This window comes from Oryx dammah, unplaced genomic scaffold (assembly GCF_014754425.2).
Source record: "Oryx dammah isolate SB20612 unplaced genomic scaffold, SCBI_Odam_1.1 HiC_scaffold_23, whole genome shotgun sequence".
Classification (NCBI taxonomy): domain Eukaryota; kingdom Metazoa; phylum Chordata; class Mammalia; order Artiodactyla; family Bovidae; genus Oryx; species Oryx dammah.
Genome location: NW_024070207.1, coordinates 71,037,014 through 71,049,345, shown reverse-complemented (window position 1 = coordinate 71,049,345; position 12,332 = coordinate 71,037,014). Strand labels below are relative to the sequence as shown.

General features: G+C 42.5%; 1 protein-coding gene and 1 non-coding gene across 3 annotated transcripts in view; one reads left to right on the top strand and one right to left on the bottom strand.

Moving 5' to 3' along the window:
- HDAC8 (histone deacetylase 8) overlaps window positions 1-8,010 on the bottom strand; it is a 261,256-nt gene extending 253,246 nt beyond the window's left edge. The window contains exons 1-4 of one of the 2 annotated variants that reach the window (XM_040265687.1): window positions 7,223-8,010; window positions 6,361-6,413; window positions 2,845-2,975; window positions 54-195 (exon numbers count right to left, since the gene is read on the bottom strand). In XM_040265687.1, the coding sequence (XP_040121621.1) occupies window positions 54-195; window positions 2,845-2,975; window positions 6,361-6,413; window positions 7,223-7,507 (611 nt within the window). In that variant the 5' untranslated portion in view covers window positions 7,508-8,010. The remainder of the gene's footprint in view (window positions 1-53; window positions 196-2,844; window positions 2,976-6,360; window positions 6,414-7,222) is intronic. The other variant, XM_040265688.1, reaches the window with a different exon arrangement.
- Window positions 4,205-4,309, top strand: LOC120882736. Its single transcript, XR_005725589.1, has one exon. It is a non-coding gene; the product is annotated as a U6 spliceosomal RNA (small nuclear RNA).
- Window positions 8,011-12,332: the final 4,322 nt, after the last annotated feature.

Here is a 12,332-nt window from a genome sequence, read left to right as displayed (position 1 = left end):
ATGAAAAGCTGATTCAAGGAAAGAGGTAGAAAGCAGAAAGGTCATTATCTTACTTCTTTGCATGATGCCACCCTCCAGACCAGTTGATTGCTACTTTGCACATTCCATCAATCAGGCACTGGGCAGCTGTGATTGTAGCCCCTCCTACAGCTGCTGCATAGTCGAATATTCCTTCAGTGGCTGGGCAGTCATAACCTTCAGGCAAACATCAGAAGAGCTCGTTAAAAGATAAACTGGAAAAAGAGGGGTGTAATATTATGATTTATAATAAGGAATATATAGTTAGCTCTTGAACAACATGGGATTGAACAATGCAGACCCACTTATAGGTGGACTTGTTTTTTCAATAGAAAATACTACAATACTACACCATCACTGGTAGGTTGAATCCCTGGATGCAGAACAGCAGATATGGAGGGCCAATTAGAAGTTATACTAAGATTTTCAACTGTGCAGAGGGTGGCTACCCCTAATCCATGGATTGTTTAAGGGTCAACTGCATAATTGGTCTTATTCCCAGGTTCTGGCACAGAACTCCTAAAATTCTTGGAATTCCTAAATGATGAGTCAGAGACATATCTTGGTTACATTAATGAGGTGACTTGTGGACCACAACTAAAGATGGGGGTTGGTTGCCAGCAGAACCAGGCATACGAGGGTTGGAACTATCAGTTCTACCTCCTGATCTCCTGTGTGAGGGAAGAGAAACTGGAGATTGAGTTTGTAAGAAATTAATAAACAGAAACTTCAATTAAACAGAGTCAGGAGACCAGAAGGGGGAGCTCTCACACTCTGAAATAATAACCAAGTTTAACAAGAAAGACTTCTTTCCTGGCAAGGACTCAAGTCAATGAAAAGCCAGGGACTCTCTTTCCCACTCTCTTTCCTTTTTTTTTTTTTTGGTTACTATAGCCCTCCCAGCTTCCTTTCCTTCTCCATAAGAGTGTTCTTCCCTAGCGATGCAAGAAATTGCACATGGCTTGCTATGGTTACAGACCCCAAATTCCAATTCTCTGCTGATCCCAAACCAACCCATGGTTGATGGAGAAATATCTGGCAGCCTATTTGTTTAGGTCAAGTTCAGTCACCAATTGGCCAATGACTTTAATAAATCATGCCTATGTAATGAAGCCTCCATAAAAACCCCAAAGAAGAGGGTTTGGAGAGTTTCTGGGTTGGTGAACACATAGAGATTTGGGGAGAGTGGCATGCTTGGAAAGGGCATGGAAACTCTGTACCCCTTTCTCATACCTTGACTTCCTGCATCTCTTTCATCTGGCTATTCCTGAGTTATATCCTTTTATCATTAACTAGTAATCTAGTGACTATATGGGTTTCCTAGGTTCTGTGAGCTGCTCTATAAAATTAATTAAATCCAAGGGTGGGGGAGAGGTCATGCAAATTTCTGATTTACAGTTGTTTAGAAGTAGAGTTAACAACTTGGACTTATGCTTGGCATCTTGAGTTGGTGAGATTGTTAGAACCTCTGATTTGCAGCCTGTCAGTCAGAGCACAGGTAGCAGCTTGGGTTTGCAATTGGTGTCTGATGTGGAGTGAAGTCTTGTGGGACTGAGCACTTCACCTGTGGAATCTGATGCTATCTCCAGGTAGATAGTGTCAGAACTGAGTTGAATTGGAGGACACCAAGCTGGTGTCCTGAGCATTGTTTGGTAGTGTGGAAGCAAATTCCTTCCCCCCTACATTGGAATTGGGTCCGGCGCCACCCACTCCAGTGTTCTTGCCTGGAGAATCCCAGGGACGGGGGAGCCTCGTGGGTTACTGTCTATGGTTTCGCAGAGTCAGACATGACTGAAGTGACTTAGCAGTAGCAGCAACCCTATTAGAAAGACTAGGTTGAGGTACAACAACAACATATCCTACCAAAAAGCTACTGTGCTAACATCAGCTCCAAATGAGAGATAAATTGAATGTGTTAGAGCTAGAAAGGCTAAACTTTCAAGATTAACTAGTCACATTTTATAAATGAGGAAACTGAGGACTGAGAGGTGATATGTCATATCAGTGATGACACAGAGCCAGGTATAGGACCCTCTGGTGTTTTAAACTCCCACCTCCACCTTCCACACATACCTCCAGTCTAGTGTTTTTCTACTAAATCATACTGTTTCTCTAGACTATCCTATTGGCCACTTATGGTTCTTCAAAAAGGCAGCTGTTTAATGAGAAATAAGGTATCAAACTTACCCAGAACATAAATCTATATTGAAGTTAAAATACAAGGTCACAGGACAGTTAAATCAGTGTACATATAGATTGACCCAATCTGGGCACTGCTGTTAGGGCCTAAGCAACTAAAAGGTTTTTCTCTATTTGATCCATTGTTAATTTTTCTCAATTCATATGGGAGTGTAGTTAAACTAAGAGATTAATATTGTGGTTAACACATTAGTTGTTAATTTGAAAGTTTTAAAGACCATCATTCAAGTTATAAGGGTTTCCATGGTAGCTCAGCTGGTAAAAAATCTGCCTACAATGCAAGAGACCCCGGTTTGATTCCTGCGTTGGGAAGATCCCCCAGAGAAGGGATAGGCTACCCACTCCAGTATTCTTGGGCTTCCCTGGTGGCTCAACAAGTAAAGAATTTGCCTGCAGTGCAGGAGACCTGGGTTTGATCCCTAGGTTGGGAAGATCCCCTGGAGAAAGGAATGGCAACCCACTCTAGTATTCGGGCCTGGAGAATTCCATGGACTGTATCGTCCATGGGGTTGCAAAGAGTTGGACACGACTGAACGACTTTCACTTTGCCAGTTACAAAAGATGAAGTAGTTACGATCTATAGATGGAAGTTGTCCGTCTTCCATCATTGCCTGGTAATGACTTTACCTAGTCCATATTCTATGGAGTCTGGATGGTCATCATCTCCATCTTGGCTGACCTTCTGGAGATGCTGTAGATAGGCATCAGTATGGAAGCTGGCCATCTCCTCCATGGAGGCCACTTTGGGCTTAACTATCCTAATAATAACAGAGAACAAAGAGAGGTGAGTGAGTCAGATCCAGAGTATGCCAAAACCTGGAAGCAGGAGCCAAACCTTCCAGCTTCTGGTTCCAGGGGGCTGAAACAATAAACATGTTCCTCCACTGCACTGCAGTCTTCATTTTCTCACATCCACTGCATTAAACAGGGGAGACAGGATAGATATGTCCCTTAAGTTTAAAGGTAGGTAAAAAAAAAAAAAAAGAGTAATTATGTTAAAATTAAATAATCAGGTATCACACAAACTTTGCTCTGTGAGTTACAACTTTCAGGACAAACCAGTAGGAAGTAATATTTTCATTTGAATCAGTTTTCCTAATTGGGCAAATACTATTCTTTCAACTAAAATTTTACTTTACTAGGCAGCTGAATTGTCATGAATTTTGAATTTGGAGTCAGAGAACTGGGTTCCCATCATGATTACCAGCTCTATAACCTCAGATAAGATGGCCATTCTGTTGTTCAGTTTCCTCATCTGTAAAGTGGGGGTATCTTAAGGAACTTATGTGAAGATTAAATGATAACATATATGAAAATGCTTTGTGGATAACTCTCATTAATAGTAAAGGATAAAAAAATAGGCAACCAAAAATGTAGAAATTTCTGTATCTGGTCAATCACATCTGCTTCTGAGAGGAAGGAGAAAACAGGCTGACTAGACTTCACTCAGAAGCTCTCAACCAACTGTTCACAAGAAGTGAAAAATAGGAGTGATGGAGAGAATACAGGGCACTAACCTAACAAAGAGGACTTAACCACCTCTAACTTCTAGCTGCCTAGTCTCTATATCCTCTTCCTGACTCTCCCACTGCCACTACTGCTCTCTGGGGTGGTCTATGGACCAGCAGCAGCAGCACCTGGGAGCTTGTTAGAAAAGCAGAATTTCAGCCTCCCATCAGACTTACTGAATCAGAATTTGTACTTTAGTGTTTGCTTCAGCCGGAGAAGGCAATGGCACCCCACTCCAGTCCTCTTGCCTGGGAAATCCCATGGATGGAGGAGCCTGGTGGGCTGCACTCCATGGGGTGGCTAAGAGTCGGACACGACTGAGCAACTTCACTTTCACTTTCCTGCGTTGGAGAAGGAAATGGCAGCCCACTCCAGTGTTCTTGCCTGGAGAATCCCAGGGATGGGGGAGCCTGGTGGGCTGCCGTCTATGGGGTTGCACAGAGTCGGACACTACTGAAGCGACTTAGCAGCAGCAGCAGCTTGCTTCAGCAACACATATACTAAAATTTGAACGACACAGAGAAGATTAGCATTGTCCCTGCACAAGGATGACACTCAAATTTCTGAAGCATTCTATATTTTTGGATTGGAAGTTTTGATTAGCAGATGCAAAGTATTATCTATACTCCTCCCAGGTAGTTCAGTGGTAAAGAATCTGTCTACCAATGCAGGAGTTACAGAAAATGAGGGTTCGATCCCTGGGTTGGGAAAAATCCCCTGGAGGAGGAAATGGCACCCCACTCCAGTATTCTTGCCTGGAGAATCCCATGGGCAGAGGAGCCTGGTGGGCTACAGTCCATGGGGTCGCAAAGAGTCAGACATGACTGAGCAACTAAGCACAGCATATCTGAATCACTTTGCTGTACATCAGAAACTAAATGGTATTGTAAATCAACTATAATTCAATAAAATAAAATTTAAAAAAAAAATCTGTATTTTAACAAGGTGATTCCTATGCACATTCAAGTTGAAAATGCATGACCTAGGCCACAGGGAGGCAGTAGTGGGTGTTTTTGTTGCTGAAAGGAATTAATATGGTTATGTAGGCTACTACCATTATCAAGCAGTCTCAGCCTTAAAAATTAAATACACATAGCCAAGATCCAAGGAGTCTTGCTTCTTCTTCAAGAATACATATCCACACAAGGTGACAACTCTGTTTATTAAAATAAAAATTTTATGGTTTCTTGTACCATGTTTCCCAGCCCTCATTGCTCCTTCTTCTAATACTCTTCCTCTTGTGTATGGTAGTCGCTCAGTTATGTCTGACTCTTTGCGACCCCATAGACTGTAGCCCACCAGGCTCCTCTGCCCATGGGATTCTCCAGGCAAGAATACTGGAGTGGCTTGCCATTTCCTTCTCCAGGGGAATTTCCCAACATAGGGAACAAACCTGGGTCTTTATTTATTTATTTATTTTTGCATTGCAGGCAGATTCTTTACCACCTGAGCCACCAGGGAAGCCCCCACTCTTCCTCTTAACAAATCATTACTAAAAGCCTCCCTACTTAACAAGAAAGACAGTTTTATTTTTGATTTCTTGCTTGTCTTAATTTTTTAAATGCTAAATAACTTTAATGAAAGGCAAGTAGTTTCTCTATTTACCAAACACATAGGTTTAAAAATGGTTGAAAAACATTCATAAAGAGGATACTCAACAAATGATTTTGTTAATAATAAGGATAAAATTTACACTACCATTTGGGGGATAAATGAAGCATATCACACTAACCAGCATAGACAGATGCTCACCTAATTGGCCAGATAATGTCAGAAATACCCCTACAAGTGTCAGGGTTATATTTACTATTATAATGACAAACAGCAAGTTCAATTTTTTCGTTGTTTTTAAAGAAGCACTTAGCTCTGTGCTGAATTCTGGCCTTCATTACAGGAATTTCCTTTGCTTTTGACTGTCTAGGCTCATGGCACCCCACTCCAGTACTCTTGCCTGGAAAATCCCATGGACGGAGGAGCCTGGTGGGCTGCAGTCCATGCGGTCACTAAGAGTCAGACACGAATGAGCGACTTGACTTTCACTTTTCACTTTCATGCACTGGAGAAGGAAATGGCAACCCACTCCAGTGTTCTTGCCTGGAGAATTCCAGGGACGGGGGAGCCTGGTGGGCTGCTGTCTATGGGGTCGCACAGAGTCGGACACGACTGAAGCGACTTAGCAGCAGCAGCAGCATCAGGCTCATCATTTAAGTTTGGTGGAGGTAATGGTATGCCTAAAAGTCTTAAATAGAATCCATACTCTCAGACCTGGCTTAGGAAAAAAAACAACAACAAGCAAACCAGAACACCTCCCAGCTGAAGGTATTTTTTATCAGATAGGTTTTAGTACTCATATGTTCTAATCCCAAAACCTCCACAAAATACCTATCCCTAGGATATTTCCCTCCCAGCAATAAAGCCCTATTTCTTAACTGCTTCAAGCACTTTTTTCGAGTTTTCTTAATTCAAGAGCTTTCATTAGGCTACAGGCCGATTACCAACACTATGTATCCCACACACAAAAAAGAGAAAACTTTAAAAAAAGTACCATTCTCTCACTAATTAGCCCCACCTGTGAAGCAGGACATTAAGGCTATGAACCCTTGGGTTCAGGGTTCTGTTCAAAACACAACTTACCTCATTTGCTTATGCAGTGCATATGCTTCAATCAAGGAATGTACCATACTGGCCTAAAAACATCAGCATAAAAAGGGGATAAAGGCAGAAATGAATGGTCTCTTACATGTTTTAATTCAGAGAAATCCCATCGACTTAATCATCCTGAACAAAGAAACTTTTAACTCCCCTCCCTTCTTTTTATTTAACAGTTTACAAAGCACTTTAGACAATACGTAGTATTTAAATCACTAAGGCGAAAGCTACCAGGTTTTACGGAGGTGATGGAACACTTTTCTCCCTCAGCTTCTTTTCCCCTTTGGGGAACCCTGGCAGTAGAGACACCGTCCCCTCCGCGCGATCCCCTCCCCCGCACCTCCATCCCACCCCCACCTTTCCGTTGGACGCCCAGCTGCGCTCTCAGGAAACTCTCGAAGGGAACACTTCCTCCATCACCTGATACAACTGTTCAAATTTCTGCTGAAGATTTCCCCTAGCCCTGTGTCCTCTTCGCTTCCTAATGCCCTCACGTTCACTGGCCCCCCACCCCCAAAACTCAAATCACTAAGGCGAAAGCTATCGGGCCTTATGGAGGTGATAGAACACTTCTCCCTCAGCTTCTTCTCCCCTTTGGGGATCCCTGGCAGTAGAGATACCATCCCCTCCCCCGCACCTCCATCCCACCCCCACCTGTCCGTTGGACGCCCAGCTACGCTCTTAGGAAACTCTCTAAGGGAACACTTCCTTCATCATCTGGTACAACTGTTCAAATTTCTGAAGATTTTCCCCCGCCCTGTATCTTCTTCGCTTCCAAATGCCCTCTCGTCAACTGGCCCCTTACCCCACCCCCAAAACTCACGGTGATCACCCCAATCTTTCTTACCCGTTTGGGGACTTTGGCCAGGGAGTCGCACACGCTAACATACTCGGGACTGTAAATGTAAACTGGGGGCAGCGACTGCCCAGCGTCCGCCGCTTCCTCCGACCCCTCCATCTTCCACTTACAGCCGTTGAGGAACCACCGTCGGGATTCGGCTTTTTTCGGACTCAGCCTGAGCTCGGGTTCCTGCTCCGCCGATCGGCGCAGCGGTGTTCCTCGGTCAACATTCCCTCCGAGTCTCGAGATCGCCAGCAACACTGTTCTCGCTCCCCATCCAATTGAAGGCATACATGGGCCTCCTCAGGCCAGAACCCCTTCATTTAGTGACTACAGTTCAAAAACGGGAGGTCGGGAGAAATAAAAGTCCAAATAGCTGCCAACTAGGGCAGATATTTTATGGTACAATTTAGCACAGTCAAAATTAACCATCCTTGTTCCCCTACGGGGCCATTTGAGATGAGGTCAAACCAGCTTCCGAGCATGATGGGAGATGTAGTTTTGAGAGATTTGAGTAGCGGAAGAGCGGGGGTTAATTAGTAAAATAGCCGCGAATTTGAGTTTTAGCACTTAAAAAGAAAAAAAGAAAAAGAAAGAAAACCGCCAAACAGTCTCAACGCTTTATCTGCGAATACACCGACATTAATATCTAAAGACAGACACAATGTGGCCACTAAGAGCCCAGGACCACCCAACTGCCTCAGACGGACATTTTTTGTTGCGGGACTATTTAACGGTACCAACGGTTTACACAGAAAATTCTGTGTGGCAACTTGGTTTACTGCTTTTCATTATTATCCGTCCGTGTCCATGTAAAAGTTAACAATCCCAATAATTTACTCTGGCAAATCTGGTACTACTTTCTCAAGAGGCTGCCTGGTATTCTGTAAATTGCTTGGTAGATTCCATTCCAATCAAGCAATAATGTCAAATCACTCTTTGAAAATTGATGTAGAATAAGATACTCTAGGTGACGTTGGAAACTGTAGCTCCTCTTCTTTCCTTCCTTTTGTCTTTGCAGCTATACAAGGGTTAGGGAAATATTTTATGTTTGGTGTGAGGGTTCATAAAAACTATTTTATGCTGAAGCAGTTTTAGAATTACCACCAGTATTTCCAGGTTCCTGGGGGTTCCTATTATCTGATGGAAACTAGCCAATGTCCAAGTCCCCAACTCTCATATCAACATGAACTGACTTTACTAACACTTCTCAGACAATCCAATATACTTACCTTCTTTAAGGATATTAAACATTTATCAAGTATTGTGATATACACTTGGATATATTATCTCATTTCATCCTTGCAACAGTCCTATAAGAGGTTGTAATACACCCATTTTACAAATGTAGTTTAGAGATAAAATAACTTAAAATTTATACACTTCTAAGTAACTATTCAAAATCACACACTTTCAAGCAGAAAAGCAGGAAATCTGGATTTTTTTTAAATCTCTTGCTATGTATTCTTTAGCTAGAATGTAAGCTCTTATGCTTCTTTTGCATCTACCCATAGAAACTACTTCAAAGTTCTGCAATCATTCTATCATTCATTAAACTTTATCTGACATCAACTAGGTGTACAGTATAGCTGAGGATTCAACCTTCAGGATGAATTACAATCTGGTCTCTTGTCTCAGGGATTTGCATTTTTGTAGAGGTGAGACAGATACACAAGAAACCATAAGCAGTACAGAGTCAGATAATGAATGTAGGATGCTTAGGTTATTTAATTAATAAGTATTAAGTACTTAAAATCTGGTGCTTAATAAATGGCAAACTAGGGTTCTTACTCAGTGGCATCTGAGAGGGTCCTAGAGAATAGATGGGATTTTACTTGGTGAAGAAGGGAGCCAGGGGAGGGGCAGGCTGACTAGAATCAACAGGATATGCAAAAACAAAAAGGAAAACATTTCTAGATTAGTTTAGCTGAAGGGGCTGGCTCATGAAGTGTTTTGAATACCAAGCTAAAGAAAATAAGCTTCACCCTGTGGGAAATAGGGAGACATTTAAACAGAAAACTTAAAATGAAAGATTTCTATGGGGTCGCAGAGTCGGACATGACTGAAGCGACTTAGCAGCAGCAGTATGTAGGGAAGATTAGATATTGATTAGATATCCTACAGGCAGTGGGAGTGCTGCAATGGTTCAGATAACAAGTAACAATGATTTATATTTTGTGTTGCTTTTTGTTTGGCTGCACCATGTGACATGTGGGCTTTCATTCCCTGACCAGGGCTGAAACCTGTGCCCCCTGCAGTGGAAGGGTGGAGTCCTAACCACTGGACTGCCAGGGAACTCCTAAGTAACGATAATTTAAACTTGGGAAGGGTTAATGGAAACAGAGAGAAAGAAATAATGCATAAGGTAGGTTCAACAGGACTTCCTTACTACTAACTGTTTGGATATTGGTGTGAGAAGGAGATGAAGGAGAGTCACTGAAAATTCTTAAAAGTCTGTATGAAGAGAATGTCAGTAAATATCAATATAAGGAACAGGGAAATTAGGAGGAGAACTCAGATGCAAGGGCAGGTGCTTAACCCATTTTATTTTCCCTCATACATGAAGTGAAGTGAAGTGGCTCAGTCGTGTCTGACTCTTTGCGACCCCATAGACTGTAGCCTACTGGGCTCCTCCATCCATGGAATTTTCCAGGCAAGAATACTGGAGTGGGTTGCCATTTCCTTCTCCAGGGGAACTTCCTGACCCAGGGATTGAACCCAGGTCTCCCGCATTGTAGGCAGATGCTTTACCACCTGAGCCACAAGGGAAGCCTCTACATAAGAGATAGATAAGCCTCTACACAAGCCTCCCTCATACATAAGAGATAGCTAAAGTCACAATAGTGGCTGAGATAGCCAAGGGAACATGGCTTTCTCCAGTATCTAATTGTCATATTGTCTATCAATGTCTAAATGTCATATCTAACTTAACATTTTCAAACCAAACTCCCGATTTTCCTATCCAAGTCTTTGCCACCCCTTCCCCATTTTTCATAGCTCAGTAAAGATACCAACATCTATCCAGCTGCCTAAGCCAGAAACCTGGGAGTTATTTGTATTCCCTCCTTTTCTCTCACTCCTAAATCCAGTCTATCAATATCCATTGGCTTTTCCTTCAAGACATGGCTTCCCTGGTAGCTTGGACGGTAAAGCGTCTGCCTACAATTCGGGAGACCCGAGTTCGATCCCTGGGTCGGGAAGACCCCCTGGAGAAGGAAATGGCAACCCACTCCAGTATTCATGCCTGGAAAATCCCATGGACCGAGGAGACTGGTGGGCTACAGTCCATGGGGTCGCAAAGAGTCGGACACGACTTAGCGACTTCTCTTCTTCTTCAAGACACATCCTAACTATATCCACTTCTCTCCTCTGCGCTGCCACCATCCCAGTCCTGGCACTGTCATCTCTCACTTGGACTTCCTGCAATATCTAACTGGTTTTGACTTCCACTCTTGTTGACTTCCAGTCTATTCTTTGTCTGGATGAGCTTCATAAAACATGCAAAGCAGATTATGTTACCTTTTGAAACCTGCCCCACACCATGATGAAAATCTTTGAGCTAAGAAGAAGAGAATAATTTGGGAAATGCCTGTTTTGGGGAGTTAGGAGAGAAAAATGCCAAAAAGGAGACAAAAATGTTGAGTGAGAACTAGTACAGTTTTACAGAAATCAAGGGATGAGAGAGTTACAAGAAGGGAGATGTAGTAACAATGTCATGTATCACAAAAGGGTAAAAAAAAACAACCCCCTTTTTGCCATTAGGGGTTCACTGGTGCTCTATGAAAAATACACGAGGTAGGGAAGGAAGCCAGATAGCAAGGGGTTAATGAGTGAAGCCAATGTGGTCAAGTGTAGCTTCCTTTTAGAAGAATTTTGATTGTGAAAGGAAGGAATTAGTATTTCTAACTAGGGAGATAGTAGGGCCTAGTATATTTTTTTAGGGTACGAGAGAAATGCACATGTTTACATGGAGAAAGGAGTCTATGGGACTGTAGGAGTTGACTAAAAGGTGAGATCATGACAGGTTGGAAGTACAAGAAGGAAATGGAACTTGTCTAGTGCTTTTATGGGTAGGAAGTGGAAGGATGATGGCAGAATACAGACTGGCTAAGTGAGAATCTAAAATCTGGACTCTATTTGAGGTGAAAATGGATTGTTCCATGTGTTCTTTAAGTTCTAGCAACAGGTAGCTGAACATGTCAACAAGGAGGAGCATTGCTTCTAAACTGGAAACAGTATCTTTGTTTGGCATACAATGTTGCAAGATGGAAAAAAACAAATTGTTGCTTGGGGATCTGAAACTGGTAGCATATTCCTGCAGCAAATCTCACAGGGAGGCTGCACCTTTATTCATGATTAGGATAGAGCACAAATCATGCCACAGGTTCCAACCTCAACTTTCCATATGCTTAATATTTCTATGATCCTTAAGAAGAAAACCTTTTCCAAAGCACCAGATTTGTAGTCGGAGGACTTGAAGTCAGAGGAAATAGGTTGAATCTTGGCTCCACAGTTAACTTAGTGTGGTGACCCTGGGTAAGTTCCTTGATTCCCTTTTCTTAGCCATTTTTGCTAAAGGTAGTTTTTGAACTAGCAAGGTCATGATAGGCTGTGCCACTTCTTTTGATGATCTTCTCTGCCTTTACTTGCTGGCAGAAGCAGGGAGAAGGGAAAGCAAATACATTCAGAAGTTACTACCCCTCTGGCCAACCTCTTTGTGCATTTTATCATATGCCCACTGATGCCTCAACTGTACTGAACCAAATGACCCTAGTTTTCACACCATTTCCTCATGTCTTTTCTTTGGAAAGGGTCATTGTTGAGAATGCGAATTCTAGAATCAGACTGCTTGGGCTTAGATCCCAGTTCTACACTTCCTGGCTGCTTGATCTTCAACAACTTGCTTATAATGCTCAGTGCCTCATTTCCATCATATGTAAGATGGGGATGACAACAATTTCTATCTTACGTGGTAATTATGAAGACAGAATAAGATGGTTCATGCCAATAGAGATGCAGACAGAAAGCAGACTCATGGACACAGTGGGTGAAGGAGAGTGTAGGGCAAATTGAGAGAATAGCATTGAAACATATACATTACCATATGTTAAATAGA